Here is a 13,513-nt window from a genome sequence, read left to right on the forward strand (position 1 = left end):
AGAAAAGAAAAGGCAAATACTGATAAATAGAGTGTCAAATTAATACCAAGTAGAAACAATTCTTTCTACAGAAATGAGAAGAGGAGGCATGGTATAATACAAGAGAGAACTGCTATGACTACTGCCGTGGACAACATGAAAGAGAAAAGTAGTGATGCTTCTCAAACTGCAGACTACCACGAATAGGGTTGTGGCATTGTCTGTCCACACACACACACACACACACACACACACACAGGCAAGGGCCACTTGGGGGGCGGGGGATTCATCCTTGAAGTGAGCTATCTAATCAGTGAATGTAATGTTAGCATACTAATGTAAGAAGGGACGAAGAGAGGGGAATGCAGACAAGGGACCAGCATCTTTATCGTGCCTTTGTTCAAAGAGTCAGAGAAAGGCAGGGAAGTATGCAGAGATAAAATGGCAGAATGTAAAGAAGAAAGAAAATGAAATGGAGAGAGGGCCATGTATTGAGAATGAACAACAACGAGGGAAGTTTTAATGACGGAGACAAAAACAGATATAAATTCAGAAAGACTGACAAAGACACATTTGAAGGTTTCCGAGTAAAACGGTCCATTTGTGAGTCAAATGAAGTACCAATTTTACCTGCCACAAAACTGTAAAGACCCAAGCAACATCATCCAATTCTAAATCATTAACACTAAGAAGAAGAAATGAAAATGGAAATATAATGTAGGCGCAAACAAAAGGGGAAACACAGGGACGTGTTTAAAAAAAAAAAAAAAAAAAAAATGCACTCACCGACATCTGTCAAGATTTAGCCGTCACGAGATACGAGAAGACAAGCCTTCATAAACAGAGTTCTTAAAAAGGCTGCCCAGTTTGGCCTATAATTGCTTGTTCTTCAAATGCAATTGAGTGTGTGGGATTGTATGATTGTTACAATATTCCAGCTTTTCCAATCTCAACATCCTACCACTCGAAACAGAGTAGAACTGTGAGTGTCCACAACATGAATCGTGTTATCTTCGGGCACCAGCTGAGCTCCAGTGGAGAAGGACATGAATCTAGCAAGACATTTTCATGTAACATTGCTGTTGTTGTTGTCTGCTTTACTAGAAAAAGCACTTGTATGAATGTCTTTATACTCACAGATAAATGGAACTCAGGAACTTGGCAGATTCAGGATTCTTGGAAGACATTTTAACAAATACGAATAGTGAAGACAGTTTTCTGAAAGTTGACGGCATCTTCATTCTAAGAAGTAAAACGACTGCCATTCTGAGTAAAGTGCTTTTTCTATTACAAACGCAATTATGTGGTAATTTTGAAGCTTTTAACTGGCTCATGCTAGTTGGTTGCATGGCTGTAAGGATTCTAGGAAACAAATAGTGCCTGGATAGTGTTCTTGGTAAAGCTGCACACTTACTGCCAACTAGGGGTAGGCCCTCTGAGGATTGTGTTATAAGTAGATAACTGGGGTGGTGTCAATACCATTAATGGGCAGTACCAAGTTACATAGCATTGGATCCTAGAGAACTTAATTGTTGCTGGTGTGAAACAAGTGTTCCTCGGTGCCATTTATCATTAGAACAGCTATAACACAGTAAAAGTTTCATCTTCATGGTGATGACCTTTATATTTTGGATATTTAATATAAATTTTGATGATACTGAGGGATTCAAATAATATAATTAAACGATTAAAAAATAAGAAAAGACTTTTTAAAACTTTGTGAAATGCAATTTAAAAAGAATGCAATTTCTGGTGAGGAATAAATTAGGACACTCCCACACGTAAAACACTTAAAATGGTTAAAATCCCACCGGTGTATCACGTCAGGTGCACATGATCAGTACGTCATTAACCAGCATTTTAAAGGAGCCTTGCCCTATTTAAACCTCAGATTTAGTTTGGTGTGCTCCTGACTGTTGAAGTGAGCGCTATGGTGAGATCTAAAGAGCTGTCTGATGCCCTCAGAAGATTGTGGCCACTTATGGGTTTGGTAAGGCATTCAAAAAGATCTCAAAAGAATTTGACATCAGCCATTCCACCATCCAAATGTTTACAAGTGTAAGACATTCAAAACAACTGCCAAGATTCCCAGGGCTGGCCGTGCGAGCATATTCATCCCCAGAGCAGAGCGCAAGATGCACAAAAATCCTAAAATGTCATCACAGGAACTGCAGCAGGCTCTGGCTACTGTCGATGTGAAAGTGCATGACTATCAGAAAGAAACTACACAAGTTTGACTTTCATGGTAGGTGTGCAAGGAGGAAACCTTTGCTCTCCAAGAGAAACATTAAGGCCAGACTGAAGTTTGCCAGAGCGAACATAGAGAAAGACCATGACTTCTGGAATTATGTTCTTTGGACAAATGAGTCTAAAACGGAATTATTTGGACACCATGTTTGGCAAGAACCATCGCCTTAGATCGAAAAGCGTGGAAGATAATCGTTGGTCAAGCAAGAGAACCTGCGGCACCTACAGCAGCGTACTGGTTGCGCGGCAGACCACCGCCGCTGGTCGCCCGCTAAGGACAAGAAGAAGTACGGCCTTCTAAGAAAAGAACCTCATACCAGCTGTGAAGCATGGAGGTGGCAGTATCCTAGTTTGGGGATACTTTGTAGCAGCAGCACCTGCAGCCCCCCATAATAGGCTTCTCTCAATGACTATCGCCCTGTAGCCCTCACCTCAGTAGTGATGAAGTGCTTTGAACGCCTGGTCAGAGACTTCATCATTTCTTCACTACCAGACACACTGGACCCACTACAGTTCGCTTACCGTCCAAATCGTTCCACAGACGATGCCATCTCTCATCTCCTCCACACATCACTCACTCACTTGGACACTAGAAGGGGGAATTATGTTAAAATGCTCTTCATAGACTACAGCTCTGCATTTAACACCATAATTCCCTCCACACTCACCACCAAGCTGGAGCATCTGGGACTCAGCTCATCTATGTGTCAGTGGATCTCCAACTTCCTAACTGGCAGACCACAGGCAGTAAGGATGGGCGGACATGTCTCAGCCTCCACCACTCTCAGCACTGGAGCCCCCCAGGGGTGTGTTCTGAGCCCCCTGCTGTACTCTTTGTACACATATGACTGTGTGGCCACTACCAGCTCCACCACCATCAAGTTTGCTGACAACACCGTCGTGGTGGGCCTGATCTCTGATAACAACGAGACGGCCTACCTGAAGGAGATTAGGAATCTGGAGAACTGGTGCCAGAGGAACAACCTCCTTCTAAACGTCAGTAAGACAAAGGAGCTGATAGTGGACTTCAGCACTGAGCAGGAGAGGAACTACCAGACCCCTGTCATCAACGAGTGCCCAGTGGAGAGAGTGGACAGCTTCAAATACCTCGGAGTTCACATCACGCAGGACCTGTCATGGTCCTGTCACATCAACACCGTGGTGAAAAAGGCCCGACAGCGTCTCTACCACCTCAGACGCTTGAGAGACTTCCAACTGCCCTCCAAGGTGCTCAGGAACTTTTACTCGTGCACCATAGAGAGCATCCTGGCGGGAAACATCTTAACCTGGTTCGGGAACAGCACCATGCAGGACAGACGAGCTCTACAGAGGGTTGTGCGGTCAGCTGAGCGCACCATCCGCTCCGAGCTCCCTGACCTGCACTCAATCTACAGCAGGCGGTGCCGGACCAAGGCCAGGAAGATCGTGAAGGACCTCAGCCATCCCAACAACAGACTGTTCTCTCTGTTGAGGTCAGGAAAGCGATTCCGCTCCCTGAAGACCAACACAGAGAGACTGAGGAGGAGCTTCTTCCCGCAGGCGATACGGTCTCTCAATCACACCACCACACAGTACTGACCCACACATACAGTTCTTACACACACACTGGACTTTCTGGACATTGTTTTTGCACACATTGTTTTTTTGCACAACACTGGTCACTATATTCTTCATTTCCGGTTAATACTTGTACAGCTGCTGTTATTGTGTATATATTTATTTATATTTAGATTTCTTCATACATTCTTATATAGTTCTATATTGTGTATTTTGTTGTACAGTTATTTTATTTTCAACTTTAATTTATATATTTTATCTTATTCCTTCCCAGTTAAATTTACCCTTCATTCTAATTTGTGTTGTACAGTTATTTCATTTTTAACCTTAATTTATATTTTATTCCTTCTTAGTTAAATTTACCCTTTTTAATTTTTCATATTTATTTCCTATCTTATTCATAGCCTTTTCCTTTTTTGTTTTCTTTAGGTCACGAGCAGTTGTCCAAGCATTTCACTACATATCGTACTGTGTATGACTGTGTACGTGACAAATAAAATTTGAATTTGAATTTAATAGAATCCATCATGCATCTGACTGTGTATTGGGGGGTGCTTATAGAACATGTGAAACCATCTGTTAAAAAATTAAAGCCGAAGTGGAACTGGACACTGCAACATGACAATGACCCAAAGCATACCAGCAAATCCACCAAGGACTGGCTAAAAACTAAGTAGAGAGTCCTGGAATGGTCAAATCAAAGCCCTGATATTAATACCATTGAGATGCTGTGGGGTGACTTGAAACAGGTTGTACATGCAAGAAAACCCTCAAACATCTCACAGCAGAAAGAATTCTGCATTGAGGAGTGGGGCAAACTTTCTTCTGATCGTTGTCAAAGACTGGTAAAAAGCTACAAAAGGCGTCTCACTGAATTTATGTCAGCCAAAGGGGGCAACACTAGTTATTAGGGGGTAGGGTGTCCTAACTTTTTCCTCCATTAAAATACAAATTTTTGTTCATATCTTTTTTTGATGTGTAAAATGTTTTTAATTATTGTTGTTTAATTGTAATACATGAAAACATGATTGGACATTGATATGTGAACATTTCTTTAGAAAGAGCCACTTATTTAATTGGGTGTCCTAATTTTCTCACATGACTGTATGGTGCAGGTTGGCTCTGTTATGCTGCACCTCAGTGGTAAAGCTTGCTGGAAGGTGCTCTGACTGATCATCACTACCAATAAACCCCAGTTAATATTATTCCTGTGGTTCTCCAACCAGTAGTTGATATTTATACACATGTGTGAATAAAGGCAACACAACTGTGAAAAGCTGCACAGTCTAAAATGTTCTTTTCTTCTTTTTCATAAAATCACGCCACCAGCAGGGGAAACAGCAAAGCACACTTCTAATTTGAGAACCGTTTTTAGTTGAAAAGCTTGGAAGCATATAATTGGGCAAACTAGAAACCATTATAAGTTCTTCTTTTTTCTTTTAAAAGAACTGAAGGAAAAAAAATCTGTTTGGGCAAGATTTTTCTTACACTCACACACAGAAAAAATAAAAAACATCTGCCAAAATCAGAAGGGTAGCTGCTGTGCGTCTCAGTGGCATGCAAGACTTAAAAACAAAAAACAAAAAAGAAAACCACAAAACAAGTTTCTGCTAAGTTCAGGCTAAATTGGGTCACTCTCATGTTGAAAAAAAAAATGAGCATGTGAAAGAAGATGAAAAAGAAGAACTATTTATCCCCCCCACCCAGAAAGCTGACCAGAATTCTTAAGGAAATCAATTAAAAAAATAAAATAAAAATCTGCCCTCGCAGATCACCTTATTATTAGGTATATCTGTTCAATTGCTTGTTGACATAAATCATTATTCATAATTATGTTACCATCTTAATGTATTTAGGCATGTAGATGTACTCAAGACAACCTGCTGAAGTTTAAGCGGAGCGTCAGAACAGTAAAAAACTATGGAATGGTTTTTGGTGTCTCACAGGCTGGTCTGAGTATTTTAGAATTTTGCAATGTACTGGCATTTTTGCACGCAGCCAACTGGTTCAAAATAAGAAAAAACGTCCAATGAGCAGCAGTTCAACTAGTTATTTTTACCTAGAGAAGCCAGGAATCAGAGGACAATGGCCATACTGCACAGAAGACATCTCTAAACGCACAACATGCCAAACCTTGAACCTTGTTTTCTTAGCACACTTTGGGGCCCTTAGTTCCCTACTAAGCATCATTTAAATAGCAGAGCCTACGTAAGTACTAATCCTGGCCATGCACACTCCTTTATGACCACGTTGTACAGATCTTCAGTTTCCAGCAGAATAACACACTAATGTCACAAATCCCAAATCATCTCAGACTGGGATCCAATCCAAGGGAGCACCTTCGGGCTACGAGGTGTGTCTTGGATGTGCAATTGACAAATCAATAGCGACTGTGGAATGGCATCATGAGAGCATGGTCCAAAATCTCTGAGAAATGTTTTGAGCAACTTGATAATTTTATGCCATGAAGACTTGAGGCAGTAATGAAGGCAAAAATGGGGTCCAACCCAATACTAGCAAAGTGTCCCCAGTAAAGTGACCTTTCTGAGGTCACTTTCTGGCCAGGACTTTAAGATTGGCCACTCCTTCAAGCAGTCTCCACAACAAACCATAATCATTTTTGTACATTTTTAACAGTATGGACTAGTCATGCATGATAAAGGAGTAGACTAAAGCGTATATGTGGCCCCAAAATTCTGGTACCTGCATGTACCTAAAAATATGAAATATTTTGGAGCAGTTTGCACAGCACTTTAAAAAGCAGGAGCAATATTTGAGTGTTTAAAAATGACATAAAAGTAACCAAACACCAACTGGCAGATATACCTGTGCCACATGCTTTGGTGCCAGTATCATGAGTGTTACTAACATGACCTCCTCATATTTAAGTGTTTAAGAAAAGTGTAAGTCCAGCATGCTGTTTCAAGTGTACATTTTTCTCCTGGGTCATTAAGCTCACAAGAATTTGTCTTAGAAGTTACCATAATACAGTAATTCCCCATGGTCAGGGGACCAAGCATGTAGCAGCTGGAACTTACATTTCTTCACTAAATGGCTTTGAACCGGGGAGCGACACCAAACCATCATATCCTGCTCAAATGTTGTTTTCATGCTCTTTCTCCTCCTGGTATCATAAATACAAATGTGGTGTTATTCCTATGAGTTTGTATATGGAGACAGAAATGACACAATAGGGACTTGTTAGTGAAAATAAAAAAATAAAAATAAAGAAACATTGCTTCAAAGGAGGGGCCTTCAGAGGGAAAACAGGCTGCAAGACTAAAGCTTGAGAGGGAATAAGACAGATAAATGACAGTGGTCTCTCTGGTGGTAATAACATGTGTCTTGTGATGATACAGTGAGGATAAAGGTGGTGAGAGGGGATATACTGATCAAACACACTTTAGGGCACTTTTGCTGGATAAGGTTGTTTTTTTTTTTGGACAATCACTCTGTCTGCAGTCAGGTTTGATGTTGTGGAAGAAACATGTTTAACAGGAAAAAAGAAAATTAGCTCTGCTTTGTTAAAACAACTCAAATGCACCGAGGCAAGGTTTCAAAGAAGTCCCATATCAGTCAGGGGGTATGAAGCCTGTGTCATATTCTCCAAATAAACTCTGGAAGTCTAAGCCTGGCGCATGGAGAATTCAGAGCTCTGATTAATATTCCTTACCACCGCGCAGACTGGAAATTGAAAACTTTAGGTGGTGGGGAAGAGTTGGGGATTATGCCTGCGTGATTGGTTTCAAACTACAACCATTGTTACAGCAGCTCTGTTGTAATTAGAGAGAGAAATTACTTCAGAAAAAATAGCTTTTGAACAGCTGGCGACACGTAAACGCTCTCATACCCAGTCTAAGAAGTAAGCCTCCCAGTTGGTATGAGAAAGCCAGGTACTATTCTCCTCATCATGCCTAGGTATAACGATGAAGGAGTAATTACTGTCTTTGTTATGTGAGCCAACGCAAGCTGTATTAGTGCAGCCTGCAGTACGTATAACAATACCATACATGTAAGGCTCTAAACGCGAACTCATTTGCAAACCACACAGGATAAGGATATGGCAGTTAGGTATTTTTAAGGAAAGGTAAATGACTCTTTCACACAAAACACTTGTTCCCTTTAAAGTCACCATTGTGTTTGTGGTCTGATGCAAACTACAGGGGTTATAGGAGACCGCTAGAGAAATCTGTGAAATAGTGCAACCTGAAGCTCAGTGACAGCGAACTACCACAGTATCGTTGACTTGCCCTGCCCATTTGCAAAACAGAGAAGCTTCACCTCCATTTGTCCAAACTGGTGTTTCTGAGACAGCCAAAATATGCAATATACTATACTCTATCAAATTATACTGTTTGTTCATAATACAAGATGATGTTACAAGATTATACCTTGTAATGTTAAAAACACTGGTTTCTCTCAGCACTGTTGCCTCACAGAAAGACCCCGGCCTGATGGTGGAATCTAACTCAGGACCTTCTTGCTGTGTGGAGTTTGCATGTTCTCCCCATGTTTGTGTGGGTTATCTCTGGGTACTCCGGCTCCCTCGCACAGTCCAAAGACATGCAGTTAGTGGCATGCAGTTAATGGTGATAGGTGAATGTAAGTGAGAATGGTTGTCTGTGTCTATGTGTTAACCCTGCGACAGATTGGCAACCTGTCCAGGGTGTACCCTGCCTCTTGCCCTAAGACAGCTGGGATAGGCTCCAGCCCCCCTGCAACCCTGAATGGATAAGCAGTAGAGAAAGAATGAATGGATACTATTTTCTTATGGCCCTAAAACCCAAAAGTCAGGATTATTAAGTGAAAAAAAAAAAAAAAAAGGGGGAAAAAAAATGAAAAAGAAAAGAAAGCTGGTGTTAAGCTTGATCTCAAAATAAACAGCTGCATTTTATAACACCACAGCACAAATACTGTTGCTACTCAATTTAAAGAGGCTTTCAGTGTGCAAATAGAATGAAATTCAGAAGAACTAAATCATTTTTAATTCATTTGTTGCACTTTAGAGTGTTAACAATGACTATCTGTGTAATTTCTCAAGCCAGAGAGCTAACAACATGTTTTGGCCTGAAGTGTCAGGCGACTGCTTTAATGTACACACATAAACACAAAAGTGACATCTGAAGAATTTCCTGCAAGCGCATAATGGAACCATGGTTAAATTTCTATTACATTAGTGTGTACAGACTCTAATGGGCATGGGCTGAAATAATGAAAAATAAAAGCGGTTCCTTTGTCTGCTCAGCTATTCCATTTTTTCCTGCACAGAATGACACTGAACACACAATTACACAAGTGCGTTGGCAGCATTTGTGCCCACTGGCAGCAAAATGGGCTGAGCACAGGGTTCCATGGGCACACTGAAGAGAGTCCTGAGTACTGCCAGACTGGAGGGAAAAAAACAAAAAAACAAAAACAAAACCACTACAAAAAGCAGAAGGGCTGAAAACAGGGTCACCCGACTCTGATGACCAAAGGAGAATTTAGGGCAGGCACTTAGGCTGACCGGAGCAGCACTTGGGACATTTTGGCTGATCACAGGAGCTACTCTGTGGCCTCCTGTGGGTTGAATCACAGGGCTACTTGGGCTGCTCAACAATAGCAACAGTTTATGTCAAAACCTTGCAAGCCTGGTATCCCAGGTGGTTAATTTTGTAGACCTCCTTGGACAGAGGCACCGCTTGGCACCAGGCAAACTTTACACTACAGCAATGGAAAAGTTTGCAATGAGAATCAGAGAGACCACACATCCCTAAGGGGGCCCCACCTGACTCCAGTCGCTCCCACTGCAAGTGGCGTTTCTGATTCTGTTTAAACGAACGTAATGAGTGAGGCTAGCCAGTGAAAAAAAGAAGAAGAGTTAACCTTCTGAGAGTGAAGAAAAAGGAAGACAGCAGTGAATAGAGCTGATAACAATTAAATATAGCTTTAAACACTGAATGGTCGTACTCTCTCCCGCTCTCCATATTATACATTATTGAGCTACACACGTCTGTTGCTACCACGGACGTCGCACGCTCGTACGTCATTGTCATGAGACACTCTCACAAACAAAATCACGGTTTAGTAACGCAGTAATGCAGCATGCTTACGGGAAAGTAACAGTATTCTAATTACTCTTTTAAAATAGTAATCCCTTACTTTACTCATTACTTGAAAAAAGTAATCGGCCCATCTCTGGTCCTAACACCATTTTACTATCAGTACTTTATTAAAATTTATTAATACTATCAATTAATTCGACCAACTATGAGAGGTTAGTAAGCTGTTATAGCCTACATTGCTTTTCCATTCTTCATGCTTGGACACAAAGACTTACAGAGAGTTGCAATTGTGTTTCCTCACTTACGCTTTCTTTTTTTAAAACTCATTTTGTCTATAATCCAATCCATTCTCTCTGCACCCTGAAAAACATCAAAATAACAAACAAAAACATTCAAAGAAAGCCAGTCGTGCATTTCCCAGCTGTAAGCTGTAAGTTTTCCTTCTTACTTTGATTCCAACGTAGTGCACGGGAATGATGGGTTTATCGAGCGAGGGAAGGCTGGCCTCATCCAAAGGCTCTCCCACCATCACTTTGGTTGCCACGTTGATAAAGTCGACACCAATTGTTTTGGATACAAAAGGGAAGGAGCGTGACGCTCGCAGATTGCATTCGATCACCTACAGGATGCAATATACAAAAATATAGTCATCTGAAAAAAGTTTTTTTTTTTCTTTTTTAAAAAAAATAAAAATAAGAAAAACCGATTCTTTCAGTATACCATTAACTTTAAATTAAGGTTACTTACATAAATAGAAATATATAGATTACAAATGCATAAATATACTATACAAATGGCCAGATTAGATACACACACATACACACAAATAGTGGGCGTGCATGTGCGCTGTGGCTGAACACCAAAGCTGAAGGCAAGGTTGATTATTAATTCGGCCAGCTTTGCCAACCATTTTAAACAACAGGGGATTTCATTTTGTGAGTGAATTGCATTAGCTGAAACCAGGTGTGAAAATGTCAATCTGTCTTTTTAGTCACACACTGAGAGATATACCTACCATGACATCATTGCCTTTAACCAGAAATTGAGTGTTAAATGGCCCAGAAATTTCAAATGCGTGCGCGATTTTTCGGGTGGCAATTTTAACCTAAAAGAAGAAGGAGGAGAAGACGAAGGGGAAAAAAAACCACACACTTAAAAATCAAATAAGACTGTTTCAGTTTGAACACAAATGGAGAACATTAAAAGCATAAAGTGCAAGGTAAACTGCTTACTCAACATGGATTAAGAAAAAAAAAAAACCCAGTTTGAATCACTAAAGCTGCTTTCCATTCTGCCAGTTTTGATTTCCTTTTTTTAAAATTTTTTTTTATTTATTTATTTTTTAATGGACAGATGCACCCTTTTCATCAGGATACATTTTATTGATTGGTTGCATTTTCTGCTTATTCACACTGTTGTGTTTGTAACAACAAACAGGGATGGCAGTACCAGCTCTGGTTCTAACATAACGACATGTGCATGGGGCTGGAAAAGACCTAAAGCAAGAGACACACATGAAAAGCTCATTTTGTACCTAAAACTGCAGGACTTAAAGTAATTAGTACAAAAGAATATAATATTCCAAGGCACATCCCCCCTCACTTAGCTATAAATGTGAAACTAGCTTTAAATAAATATCATAAAAAAAAAAATTCAACAGATGATCGACTGTTTTGTAGACTGTTTCTTAAACCATTTGAATTATGGTCTCAATCTGGAAATTTGTTGAACACTAAATAATTTCTTTATATGTCATTTTTTGTGTGTCTATAACACACTGGACACTTTCTACAAGGGAATATGCAATGTGCACCGTGTCAACTTTAAGGTGACTTAACTGACCTTTTCCTGTGCCCCTTGGCTAATGGTCTGTGTTGGCAGCATTAGGGTAGCATCTCCAGAGTGCACCCCAGCATCTTCCACATGCTCTGTTATGGCATGAACCAAAACCTAAAAAGACACACCCGAACGCATGCAGAAACATTAACGGAGTAAACTGGGCACAGAATAACATTTGCAAGCAGCTCACAGCTCTAATAAGACACAAAAATGTCTGTTCAAAGCAAATACTCCTTTCACAGCCTTGGTCTGTTGACCAAGAGGAAGTTTCCAAATTTAAGGAAAATCGCCTCCAGATTTGATGTTTTCATACATACAGTATGCCACAACAGAAAACTGTAGCATTAACGTACAGGGAGCCACCTTGACGATGACGACTGCTGCATTGTGCATGTGGGAGAAACAAATAAATTCAGCAAGGTCAACACTGTTTGAGACAAAGGCTTTGTATTTGTTGAAACAATGTACATTGATATAACTATGTCTGAATAACTTCCAAAATTTCACCCAAAGGAAAGAAGATCTATATTGCCAAGCCACTCTGTATGTGTGTGAGTGCGTGTGCGGGTCTGTAAATGAGCTGCCGTGTCATTAGCTCATTTAAACTGCTGCTAACCACGGCATTCATTAACACTCTTCAGATAGAGCCTGTAATTAATACGTATTATCTCTGACTTTTTTACTCTCCCCCACACATACGCACACAGTTTAGCTTCAAGTAACGAGTCCTGTTTGGTATTCAATGAATGGACCGCTTGTTAATGTGATACTGAAGATAAAGGAGGGTCTGTATTCAGAGAAAGCAGAGTGAGAAAATCTACCATACAACTGAAGAGCCCACGTTCAAAATGACACCCTTGAAATGACTCTCACAGTCTAAACAATAGAAAAATAGACAAGGCGTTCAGGACAATTACCTTGGTGGCTCCTTCGCCTACTGCAGCTTAAACTGCAGATACAGTTATACAAGAATTAAAAAGTTAGACCACCAGCTTGTACTTTAATGTGAAATTACTGTAGCACTATGTAGTGTTTTCGTCTGCAAGGTCAGATTCATATGTAGGTGTCAGAGGTCAACGCTCACCTTACGTTTACTTTAAATGGGGTGACGTCATGCATTGTGGATCCATTTCTCCACTCAGTGGTAATTAATAATAATAATTTAAAAAAAAATCTTTTCAAGCCAAATTGCTTGTATTCAACTCCTCTAGCTTCATCCCTATACAGTCAAATTACCGTATTAAATAAGGTGCGGGCAAGTTGGCATCAGCATGGAGGAGATGATCACTTCAGTGAACACTCAGAATAATATGATATGAAAAATTACAGAATATGCAGGTCAATGTTTTTTTTTTTTTATTAGGTAAATGCATTAGAGAAACATGCACTCCAGGCCTCGAGGGCTGGTGTCCTGCAGGTTTTAGATGTGTCCTTGATCCAACACAGCTGATTTAAATGGCTAAATGACCTCCTCCACATCTTGGAGTTCTTCGGAGGCCTGGGAATGAGAATGGATTCAGGTGTGTTGACCCAGGGTGAGATCTAAAACCTGCAGGACAAATGGTCTGAAGAAAAAAAATATATCAGGTGAGCAACAGTTCTCTGGAACACTAGAAAAATGTTGCTTAAATGGTAGGGTCATGTTGCCATAAACAACATGAAAGCATGGATCCATCCTGTCTTGTATCTTTTTCAGACCATAAATTAGTTTTATTCAATGCTAGTCTCCCACTATACAAAAATAAACAAAACCGCTCAATTACTTTTAGAAATATTAGGGGCATTGATCTATCAGCTCTTTCCCATGGCATTAATAACTTACCTACCATTGATGCCTCAGCTTCCAT

General features: G+C 40.3%; 1 protein-coding gene across 4 annotated transcripts in view; it reads right to left on the reverse strand.

Annotated features, from left to right (window-relative positions):
• Positions 1-13,513, reverse strand: part of cps1 (carbamoyl-phosphate synthase 1, mitochondrial) — a 64,023-nt gene that overhangs the window by 14,461 nt on the left and 36,049 nt on the right. For 3 of the 4 annotated variants that reach the window (XM_085434276.1, XM_085434277.1, XM_085434275.1), the window contains 3 exons: positions 11,670-11,777; positions 10,843-10,932; positions 10,276-10,446 (listed from right to left, as the gene is read on the reverse strand). In XM_085434276.1, the coding sequence (XP_085290402.1) occupies positions 10,276-10,446; positions 10,843-10,932; positions 11,670-11,777 (369 nt within the window). Of the gene's footprint in view, positions 1-10,132; positions 10,188-10,275; positions 10,447-10,842; positions 10,933-11,669; positions 11,778-13,513 lie in introns of all 4 variants that reach the window. The other variant, XM_085434278.1, reaches the window with a different exon arrangement.

Source organism: Copadichromis virginalis, linkage group LG16, assembly GCF_057382275.1.
Source record: "Copadichromis virginalis isolate Kocher_CV1m ecotype Utaka linkage group LG16, C_Virginalis_male_GT1.1, whole genome shotgun sequence".
In the NCBI taxonomy this organism is placed as follows: domain Eukaryota; kingdom Metazoa; phylum Chordata; class Actinopteri; order Cichliformes; family Cichlidae; genus Copadichromis; species Copadichromis virginalis.